This window comes from Cannabis sativa, chromosome 6 (genome assembly GCF_029168945.1).
Source record: "Cannabis sativa cultivar Pink pepper isolate KNU-18-1 chromosome 6, ASM2916894v1, whole genome shotgun sequence".
In the NCBI taxonomy this organism is placed as follows: Eukaryota; Viridiplantae; Streptophyta; class Magnoliopsida; order Rosales; family Cannabaceae; genus Cannabis; species Cannabis sativa.
This window is the reverse complement of record NC_083606.1, coordinates 65,860,312-65,872,508: the sequence shown is the minus strand read 5'-3', so window position 1 is coordinate 65,872,508 and position 12,197 is coordinate 65,860,312. Positions and strand designations below refer to the sequence as shown.

General features: G+C 35.6%; 1 protein-coding gene across 1 annotated transcript; it reads left to right on the top strand.

Moving 5' to 3' along the window:
* The first annotated feature begins 1,799 nt into the window (after positions 1 to 1,799).
* On the top strand, positions 1,800 to 2,993 carry LOC133039350 (uncharacterized). The gene is made up of 2 exons (XM_061118224.1): positions 1,800 to 2,531; positions 2,979 to 2,993. The coding sequence occupies exons 1-2, from the start codon at positions 1,800 to 1,802 to the stop codon at positions 2,991 to 2,993; spliced, it is 747 nt and encodes a 248-aa protein (XP_060974207.1).
* The last annotated feature ends 9,204 nt before the right edge of the window (positions 2,994 to 12,197 follow it).

Genomic DNA, 12,197 nt, shown 5'->3' with positions numbered 1-12,197 from the left:
GGTCATACTCCGGCTGTACCGACGGGATACGTCAATAGTACGGAACCACCAACCAAGTGTCGGCTGATCGGTCGAGCCGGTCATACTCATTCTTGGTCATACTCCAGCTTGTACCGACGTGACAGGGTTGGATGGTTCGAAGCCAACATACATAACTAATGTAATCTAACAGGCTTCCTACATGCACGCTAAACATGTATTCTACATATGCATACTGTTATACTAATCTTACCTGGATTCTGAATTCAGGTGTGCCGGTCAACCTGACTGGAACTTTAGCTGAGCGGCGGATTACAGGCTCCTAAACCATAAAAATCACAACACTATAAGTGACACACTAAATCACTTCCCGGGGACTTAAACTAGGAACTAAAAGTTTCCCTATCGATAAAAAGCATGGCAATACCCCCTAAAACATAAAAACGAGGAAAACTAGGGTCCCTGAATTTTCCCCAACCGGTAGATCGGTTGCCCAACCGGAATTCCGGTTCTGGAAAATTCAGAACCCTCATCCGGAATTCCGGATGTACAACCGGAATTCCGGTTCCTCGCAGGCAGCAAACCCAAAATTTCATAACTTGCACAAATCATCCCCAAATCACATGAAACCTTCCAGACCTGTTCTATACCACCCCTAGAACATTTCCAAAGCATTAAAACAACCCAGAAATCACAGATACGAAAAATGCCATTGGAGCTCAAGCTTTGAGTTCTAAACTCAAACTTGAGCAAAACCACCTAACATGCATTCAAACTAGCTTGAATCTACTTAAACAAGCATATCTAAACCTCTGAAAACAACTAAAAACATCAAGCAACATCACAGCAACAGATTATACAATTTCTTTCAAAAATCACATATTTTTCATAGAAAACTATAGCTTGCTCAACCTAATAATCATGCTTCAAAAACAACTCAAATAACATCTAACAAACATGCTTTAACCTCTGAAAATAACTATAAAACACAGCAGCAACAAACTCAAATAACCATGCATGCATCATCATCTTTTCACACATTTTCTAAAAAAACAAAAGGAAAAGAGTTAGAAACTTTACCAAGATTGAAGAACACTTAGAATGAAAGGAATAGCTTGAAATCAGAATTTTCCAGCCCTAGGATCACCCTTCAGCCGAGAGAGAAAGAGAGGAAAAGAGAGAGAGTTTTTTGCAATTTTTTCTATTTTCTAAGTTTTGAATGAAAAATGAATAAAAAAGAAAACTTTAAACATATATCCATTTCAGCCCAAATAACAAATAAATAAACATTTATTTTCAAATAATAAGTCACAAAAGACAAAACACTAATGGGGCAAAAAGACCATTTTGCCCCTCCACACTAAAACCACATAAAACACACTAAAGGGGTATTTTTGGGAAATTCTAACTTCCCGGCCATTCCCGACATTCCCAATGTCTAATAACCCGTCCCAAACTACTAACATACTAAGTTGTGATTTCTACTGAGCCAAACGCCGAGTTCCAAAATACCGGGCACCGGAAATGCAAAATATGAAAACTACTGAATAACATAGCAATGCATTTCTGAATTCCATAATAACAGTATAATAAATTATTTAAATAGCTATAAATAATTTTCATAATTAATCAAGATTAACTGCTAATTTCCAAATTAACTAAGCGGGCTTTACATTCTTGGTATCTCTTTGAGTAATATAGTTGATGAGGATGTGTGGTATTGGGGATTGGAGAGTAGTGGCTTGTATTTTGTTAAAAGTGCATATAGAGCAATTCATGATGAAGTTGTTGGTAATGCTGTCGATGTTGAATTTTGAAAAATGTTTTGGTTACAGCAAGTTCCTCTAAAAGTGAAAAATACAGCTTGGCGAGCTATCACGGGTTGCCTTCCTACACGAGTACAACTTAGAATTAAAAAGGTACAAGTCCCTTTAGTCTGCCCTTTCTGTGAGTTGTATAATGAGACTATCTTCCATTGCTTTGTCTCGTGTTTCTTTCTCTCGTATGTGCTAGCACTTTGCTGGGCTGGGGGTGAAATTGATGGTGTTGTTTTGTTTGGCACTTGGCTGAGAGATGTATTGAATCGGGTGGGGGCTGATATTGCTGCTCGTGTTTTGATGATATGTTGGTCGTTGTGGAATGCTAGAAATGATATTATTTGCCAGGAAAATTTTTGTACAGTTTCAAAAGTTGTTGAATCTGCAAAAGTTTATCTTGATCAATGGTTGAAAGCTCAAGAGAAAACTAATGTTCTATCCTTGGGACCCGTTTACCTAGGTGACAGATTGGAGCTATGGACTAAACCAGATATTGATGGTATCAAGATCAAAGTGGATGCAACAACATTTGATGATATTGGAAAAATTGGATTGGGTATCATTGCTCGTGATCACTATAATGTTGTCTTAACGTTCAAATCCTGGTGCAAATTTGGTGTTATGCAAGTTGAGATGGCAGAAGCAATGGAGCTGAAGGAAGTTCTCAGCTGGATAAAAATGATGCATTGGCAGAAGGTTATCATTGAAATGGATAGCTTGGTGGTTGTGCAAGCGGTGAGGAGCTCTCTTTACATGCCTTTTTGTTTTGGTTTAGTTATTCATGATTGCAAAAAAAAAAAAAATTCTCAAATTTAAGTTTTGTTGAGTTGATGTTTGTTAAACGATCTACGAATCGTGCCGCTCATGTTGTTGCTAGAGCTGCTCATTATACTACTGATTGTATGTTTAGTAGGGCTAATGCTACACCTGAATTAGGCTTGATTTGGTGGTTGATTTGATTTAATAAAATTCTGAAGCTTATTTTTCAAAAAAAAAAAAAATCGAGTTGATTTTCCAAGAAATCTCGCTACCCTGGTAGTTTCGGTGGCTGCTTCATATATTTATTTATAAAGATATTTTGGATCTACCCATTAAATTCATTTGATTCAACTATGTAATGTTCATGATTGCCACCCTACGATTAATTTGTTCATGGGCTCTTATTCAAGTGGCTTTTTACAGATAACCAAGCGATAATAATTTATTTTTCTTTTATATATTTTGATATGTATGAAATAATCGTCGCAACAATTTAAAATTTTGGAATTTAGATTTCAATTGAATATGGAATATGTTGTGATTCAATCACACCACAAATCAAGAACAAGAACAGAGATGAGAAACAAGAACACAATGATCAAACATAAACAAAAGGGAAATTTCCGACAAAAGTCTCCAAAAAGTTCACTTTGATGCAAATTAGTCCCCAAGATTGAAAAATAGTGGCAATAGTCCCCAATGTCACATTTCTTGTAACTTCGTTAGTCCTTATTTTAATGGATCCGAAATATCACGTGTCGAAATATTATTGGCCCAAATTATAATTTTAATTTATAAAATATTAAAAATAAGTAAATATATATTATTTATAAATCATATTTTTTTCCTTTAGGGCTTATTTTTTTTCCTCTGGGTTTCTTTTTCTTTTTTCTTCGTCTTCTTCAACTTCCAATGATTCACCCCAACCCCGATCCAACTAGGTACCAAAAACCCACCATCCACTCTCTTGATCTATCATCTCTCACCCTCTCAATCTCTCCCAAGATCTGACTCATGCCCTCTCCCCCTCTATCTTGAATCTTGCTAAACCCAATCGTCGAACCCCTCTCACACCATCACGATCCAGACATGGCGAACCCTCTCCACACCATCAAGGTCCAGTCGTAGCCAACCTCTCCACCATCTGGTCAATTCAACAATCACAAATACAAACTATAATTTAGCAAATGTGTTTACATCTCATCGATGGTGAGCAGAGGTGGTCTGCCTTGTTTGGGCAGTGATGAGCTTTTTTGGTAAAATCTCGTCGATGACAAAAGAACGGAAGAGCATTTTAGCTCTGCCATGGCCGAGGAGAAGGAAAAGGAGAGAGTGATTTGGGGCTTTGGGGTTCTTAGGCATAGGGAAAACTAAGAAAGTTGTTGGAATTTATTTTACCAGGATCTTATATCTACTCACAAGTATGTTGTTTAACACCCTATATATGAACTTTCTAAAACGATAAATAAACACATATTTAAGAAAACCTTACATTGATGCAGTGAAATAATGTCTCCTTCCACTCAGATCTCTAACCCTTGTATCCTTTCTGTCGCAGAGTATTATCAAGATCTGAGCCCGAATGTCCTTCTCTTTGTGTGTGATCCTTCACAGTCTTCCAATCTATGATTGAGGTACCACTTGCTGTGTGTGGGCACTACTCTATCACTGAGGGTTTCGAAATTTAGAAGAGGAAAAGAGAGAGGGTTGGTTCGGCTATAGAAGAGAGAGGGAAGGCTCAGTTTTCTGAAAAAAAAAATAATTTTCTGACATAAAAGGTTATGAAAACTTGTTATTTGACTGAGCCATCACTTTCTATTTATAGGCAACTACTAGGTTTAGGTTAGTAATTATTTGGCATTAAAATAATGAAAATATCAATTGGAAAAAGCTATCCAAGTGGCTGGGCATAGGTGTTAATAGGCCTTACTTGAATTTTGCAGTTTTCACAATTTTTATTTCTATTTTCTCAAAAATGCCAATTTTCCAATTCTAAACTTTTAAATGCCAAAATTAATTATTTTATAACTAAAATAGATTATTAAATAATATTGTCATTTAATTTAATTATTAATTAGACATATAAAGTCTATTAATAAATAAATAAACCTAGAATCTCTTTTCTTTACAATTTCACCCCTGCTTAGTGAAAATTCACAAATCAGACATAGTCTAACTTTAGAATTATAATTGATTAATCACAAATCAATTATTGAGTCTTACAAGCAGTATAGTCTGAACTAGAATGGGGACCATTGATCTATATGCTGAGCTTCCAATAAGTGAACCGAATTTACTAAGTAAATTCCTACTTATTAATTCTTCGTTGAATCCACTCTTAGAACTTAGAATTGCACTCTCAGACTTATATAGAGCATATTATATATCCACGATATAGATATGCTATCTCATTTAACCATTGTTATAATCTTATTGTAATCAAAGATCCTCTATATAAATGATTTACATCAGATGGGATAATTTTACCGTTCTCACCCCTCAATGTATTTTGTCCCTTAAAACACTTAGCTACCTGTAAATGATGTTTAATGATCTAAGAATTAGTCACTTAAACAAGAGCTCATCCATTTACTTCTATTTAGCTAAGCTCGAAGGGAATCATCACTTGACTTCTATACACCAGTAGAAGCTATAGATTCCATATTTATGTTCAGCACTCCCACTCAATCATACTATCATGTTCCCAAAATATACGTATCACCCTGACCCAAAAGTAGGCTTAACTAATAAATCAAAGAACATGAATAGCACTCCTGAGTTGAGCCTAAACATATCAGGATTTAGATTCTTTTAATCTTAAGATCAACTACTGATATTGACTTGGAAAGATATGACGGTAAGTTTATAATATCTTAACTAAGTTGCAATATCGGTCCATTCCAATGTATACTCCATACATTCGAAACTAGTATACTTTACCAATGTCCTGGAAAGAACATAACACTTACTCCAAGTGTAAGTACACATCATCGCTGATTATCACATTAGTGTAAATCCAAAACACTGATGAAACAGGGACTTAGTCTTTTGATTCATATGATCACAATCACATTCCACTGTGTTGACGATACTGTAATTGTGAATAAACATATGATCTGGACTTAACTGATTTTGTGTGTAAATGTAATAAACATAATAAACCATTAGCATGTAAAATTCATGCAAACATAAATCACTTCAAATTTCTTATATTGATAACTAACCAAATTGTAAAGGGTTTTATTTAGGGCACAAAACCCAACAGTTGTTGGAAATTATTTTACCAGGATCTTAGATCTACTCACAAGTATGTTGATTAACACCCTAAATATGAACTTCTAAAACGATTATGAAATAAACACATATAAAGTATGAGAAACCTTACATTGGGTGCAGCGGAATAATATGACTCCTTCCGTTCAGATCTCTAACCCTTGTATCCTTTCTGTCGCAGAGTATTATGAAGATCTGAACCTGGATCTCTTTCTCTCCTTCTTTAGTGCTGAAACTCCTTCTTGTGAATGTCTTTCTTCACGATCTTCCTCACTATGATTGAGGTATCACTTGTTGTGTGTGGGCACTACTCTAATCACTAAGTGGTTTGAAATTCAAGAGGGAAGTAGAGAGTTCAAAGTGGCGGCTAGGGTTTTAGAGAGAGAAGGCTCAGGTTTTTCTCTGAATGAAAGTGTAATTTTCCTGAAGTCTTCACTATCTATTTATAGCATTCCACTAGGGTTAGGTTTGAATTATTTGGCATTAAAATAATGAAAATATCAGATGAAAAACCCTATAAAAGTGGCCGGCCTAGGAAATATGGATTTGGGCCTCACTTTTTGCAATTTTGCAGTTTTATCATTTCTGCATCACATTTTCTCAAAAACGCCAATTTTCAAATTCAACCACTTAAATGCCAATTCTAATTATTTAATAACTATAAATAATTATTAAATAATATTGTCATTTATCATATTTATTAATTGAACCATACAAAGTATCATAATTAACAAATATGCCCTAAAAACTCTTTCTTTACAATTTCGCCCTAACTTAGTGAAAATTTCACAAATAGACATAGTCTAATTTGAGAATTATAATTGATTAATCAAAACCAATTATATAAGTCTTACAAGCAATATTATCTCAACTAGTGGGGGGACCATGGGTCTATATAACCGAGCTTCTACTAAGTAGATCAAGAATTTATAACCTAAATTCACTGACTTATTAATTCTTCGTTGAATCCACGCATAGAACTTAGAATTGCACTCTCAGTATATAGAATGCTCTATATGTTCCACCATATAGACACATCATTAGTTATCCATTGTTATAATCCTAATTTGATCAATGATCCTCTATATGAATGATCTACACTGTAAAGGGATTAGATTACCGTTACACCCTACAATGTATTTTATCCTTAAAACACTTAACCCCGTATAAATGATATTTCAGCTTATGTGAAATGAGTACTCCACCATTTATTTTCGTTTGGTCAAGCTCGAAGGAGATCATCCTTTACTTACTATTCGCCAGATGGAAGCTATAGATTCCATGTTTATGTTAGCGCTCCCACTCAATTGCACTACCGTGTTCCCAAAATTTACGTATCACCCTGACCCAAAAGTAGGCTTAACTAACAAATCAAAGAACACGAATAACCTCTTGAGATTGAGCCTAATCATAACAGGATTAAGATCATTTGATCTAGGATCAACTAGGCGATATTGACTAGAATAGATATTACGGTAAGTTTAATAAATCTAAGTCAAAGTTCAATATCGGTCCCTTCCGATGCATACTCCATGCACCCAACCTGAGCTTTACTTTAACCAAAACTCTGGAAAGAACATAGAATTTCTCCAAATGCAAGTAAACTCTGTTGTAGATTATCATATCAGTAAAACCCTGTGTCTGATAAATCTAGGAAACTTTATTCACATAGTCATGTTTACTTTCCAATGTGTTGACAACACAATAAACAGGATCAAGTATGTGAAAAGGATTTCAGATGAATTTATAAATCAAATAGACAAGCAATTGATAACATGAGCCAAAACATACACAAATGAATGAAAAATACTTCTGTTTCTTTACTGATGTTGAATAAAATGGATTACATTGAAATGGAGTTTTATTTAGGGCATAAAACCCAACAAACTCCCACTTGCACTAATATAAAACTAATCAGTACATATCAATTAATCTTAAATTCTGACGGTGCTTTTCAAATGTAGTCACGGCCAAGACTTTGGTGAATGGATCAACTAGGTTGTCTTCTGTGTCCACTTTCTCAACTAGTGCATCCCCTCTTGCCACGTATTCTCTGATGATGTGTTACTCTGTTTCTATGTGTTTGCTTCTCTTGTGGCTTTGAGGTTCCTTACTATTGGCTATTGCTCCATTATTATCACAAAGTAGGACCAGAGGCTTTTCCATTCCAGGCACGACACCGATACTGGTGAAGAACTTTCTTATCCAGACAAGCTCTTTAGCAGCTTCTGCTGCAGCTATGTATTCAGCTTCCATCGTCGAGTCCGATATCGCAGTTTATTTTGCACTTCTCCAAACCACTACTCCACCCCTAAGAGTAAACACCATCCCAGATATAGATTTCCTGTCTTCAAGACATGCCTGGAAATCTGAATCAGTATAGCCTATGGGATTTAAAGCACCACCCTTATAGACTAACACAAGATTCCTTGTACTCTTTAAGTATTTCAGAATATACTTAACTGCATTCCAATGTTCCTGTCCTGGATTAGACTGATATCTGCTCAGCTATGTATAGCAGATGTCAGGTCTAGTGCATAGCATTGCATACATTAGACTTCCAACTGCAAAAGCATAGGGAACTTTCGCCATGTCCTCTATCTCTTGAGGATCAGTAGGAGACTGTTCCTTAGATAGAAAAATACCATATCTAGAAGGCATGTTTTCCCCATTGGTGTTGTTCATGGAGAATCTCTCTAAAACTTAGTCAATGTAGGTTGTCTAAGAGAGAGCAAGAGATCTATTCTTCCAGTTTCTGATAATCTGAATACCAAGAACATAGGCTGCTTCACCCAAATCTTTCATATCGAATTGAGTGTTAAGTCATTCCTTGATGTGAGTCATTTTCTTAATATTGTTTCCAATAATCAAAATGTCGTCAACATAAAGGACCAGGAATACTACTACTTGGTCTTCCTTGAGTTGGTAAACACAAGGTTCATCTTCATTCTGAAGAAAGCCGTAGGTCTTGATGATTTCATCAAACATTTTATTCCATGAGCGAGAAGCTTGCTTCAGTCCATAGATGGACCTATTTAATTTGCAAACTTTCTTTTCCTGCCCTGGAAGAACATAGCCTTCTGGTTGCTCCATATAGATGGTTTCTTCAAGTACCCCATTAAGGAAGACAGTCTTGACATCCATTTGCCAGATTTCATAATCGAAAGCAGCAGCTATGGAGAAAAGAATTCGGATGGATTTGAGCATGGCAACAGGACTAAAGTTTCCTCATAGTCCACGCCTTCTCTTTGGGTATAACCCTTGGCTACAAGTCTAGCTTTAAAAGTTTCGACTTCGCCTCCAGCTCCTCTTTTCTTCTTGTAAACCCACTTGCATCCTATCGGATGATAGTCCTCAGGTGCGTCTACATATTCCCAGACTTTGTTCTTTTTCATGGAATCCATTTCTGAATCCATGCCGGCTGACCATCGTTTCCGTTGCGGACTAGCCATTTCCTGTTTATAGGTTAATGGATTGTCTTCAATACCGTCACCAACGACCATATTGATTTCACCATCCAAGCCATAACGAGCTGGTTTTGTTGAAACCCTCCCACTACGACGAGGAGCGGTGATCTTCTGAACAGGAACTTTGGTAGTAGATTTCTCAGTTGGTTCGACTGAGGGAGTGGGATTGTCCTCTTCTTGAGTGGAAGAGGACGGAACATTGAAAGGAGTTATATCTGAAAGCATTTGCTCTAAAACAACTTTACTTTTTGGTTTGTTGTCTTTAATATAGTTCTCTTCAAGAAAAGTAGCATTTGTAGAAACAAACACTTTGTTATCCTTGTGACTATAAAATAGTCCACCCCTAGTCTCTTTAGAATTTCCGACAAACATGCACACTTCAGTTCGTGATTCAAGTTTGCCTTCTTTCTTTCTCAAGACATGAGCAGGGCTCCCCCAAATTATGTAGTGGCGTAAACTAGGTGTACGACCATTCCAAAGTTCGACGGCTGCTTTAGATGGAACAACATTTAAAATGTCATTAGCCATCTGTATAGCATATCCCTAGAAGGACGTAGACTTAGTTGAATAACTCAGCATAGACCTAACCATTTCCAAAAGAGTGCGATTTCTTCTTTCTGCAACTCCATTTTGTTGTGGAGTGCCTGGGGCAATGTATTGGGATTCAATTCCAAGTTCAATTAAATGATCTTTGAACTGCATATCCATATATTCTCCACCCCTATCAGTTCGCAAGATCTTTAATGTTTTACCTAATTGGTTTTGAGCCAAAGCATGAAATTCTTGAAACTTTTCATACATTTCAGATTTCTTTTGCATTAGGTTAAGAAAACTATATCTAGAGTAATCGTCAATGAAAGTGAAAAAATACTCATAACCTCCTCGGGCTTTTACATTCAAAGGTCCACAGACATCGGAATGCACCAACCCTAGGGGTTGTTTGGCACGCTCTCCCTTTGCAGAGAAAGAACGTTTAGTCATTTTCCCTTCCAGGCAAGACTCGCAAACTGGCAATTCACCTAGGATGACATTTTTCAATGGACCGTCTTTGGTTAGCCTATTGAGTCTATCAAAGCCTATATGACCTAAACGTAAATGCCATAGATAAGTTTGATCATCATTATCAATCTCTTTTCTTTTGAGGTTTCTAGGTTTAGCTACATTGAAAAGTTCACTGTTTAGTGAGATTTGTGTATTTGGTCTTAAAACATAAAGCCCTTGTTCCATGGTAGCAACACATATTTGAAATCCATTACGAGAAATTGAACAATTAGAACTCGAAAAATTCAATATATAAGATTGTGTTTGCAAACATGAGACACTAATCAAGTTTCTACTAAAGTTTGGAATAAATAAAACACTTTCTAAAATTAACAATCTTTGTTAAAACTTGATGCGGGCTTTTCCTCTAGCTTTGACCGACACTAACTCGCCATTACCAACTTTAAGCTTTAACTCTTCTGGAAGCAGATTTTCCCAAGTTTCAAGCAGCTGCAGTGAAGAACATACATGGTTAGTAGACCCAGAATCAACAATCCAAGCGGATTTGTCGTTTTCTAAAACACATGATTCAAAGACAAAAGCATTACCTTCGTTTGAATTGTTTAGAAGCCGGGGACATCGTTCTTCTTGATGTCCCTTTTCATTACAATTCGAACATAGAAGATTATGTCTGATAATTGTACTTGAAGAAGCAGCTTTGCTAGAGCCTTCATGCTTAATCCTTTTCCTCTGATTAAGATTTGCAAACCCAGGTGGTCCCATTGCAATCAGATTCCGTTCATGGGCTCGTAATTCTGCTTCGAGCTTTTCCATGTCGGAGGAGTTGAAATTGTTGATCATGTAAGAAACAACAAATTCATTATACTCCGGAGGAATACTATTAAGAATGAATTGGACCCATTATTCTCTTGATAAATCAATCCCTAGTAGATTTGCCTTTTGGAGCTTCAGATTCATCATCAACAGGTGCGAGTTTATGCAACTACCAGGATGCATTTTCACACTATAGAGTTCTTTTGCTAAGATATTAACTAGGACAGGATCGGGGTGAGGGTTATTCATATTGGCACTACAGCACATCAATAAAACAGAAGTAAGGTTTTGGTTCATAAATTCACACACATGTTCAGAACAAATAATCACATATGTTATAAAAATACTAAATCTAACATACTTTATTTTCCAAGGTTTTCAACAAACTGATACAGTGTCCCATTTAGGCGAGAGTCAAAGCATCATCCATTGAATAGAGTTGTCAACTCATCTAAAATGATAACCATTCTAGCAACCTTTTATTCGATCAAGATTGGAATTCAGCATTGTCCCGTTTAGGCGAGAGTCAAGGCAATTCTATCTTATGAGCTTCCACCATTGTTTCATATTTTGTAAGTCAAATATGGTCGCCACCATTAGGGTGATCCATACCATATAAAACACTTACAAAGCTACTTATCTTTCGAGATTAAACGGTGCGAACTTGCTAATGAACGTTCCTCCATTAGGGAGGATTACTCACTAAAACAAACGCTATGTAAAACCAACAATGGAGATCGAATGTCTCTTGATTAAAGCTCATTATTTTAAAATATGTATTTTATTTAATCATTTATTCCGTATTATAATAATGAAAAATTACAAATTAAAGTTGGTTTAAATAAAAAAATTAACTTTAATTAAATTTCAATTATTATTTAAATTCGAAAAATAAATTCGAATAAAATGGAACAAATTTGAAAATATCTTGTTTAAGTTGTTTTTAGAAGAATCTAAAAAATCAACTTAAATATCTTTCAAATTAGATTTAATTAAATTAAAATTAAGTTGTAACCCCTTAATTTGAAAATATTCCATTTTAAGTTAATATTTGAAAAAATATCAACTTAAAAAATATCTAAAGAAT

What these genes read in the sequence shown, in the direction of transcription:
- LOC133039350 (XM_061118224.1), top strand. Translation starts at nt 1,800, where the DNA reads ATGTTTTGGTTACAGCAAGTTCCTCTAAAAGTGAAAAATACAGCTTGG.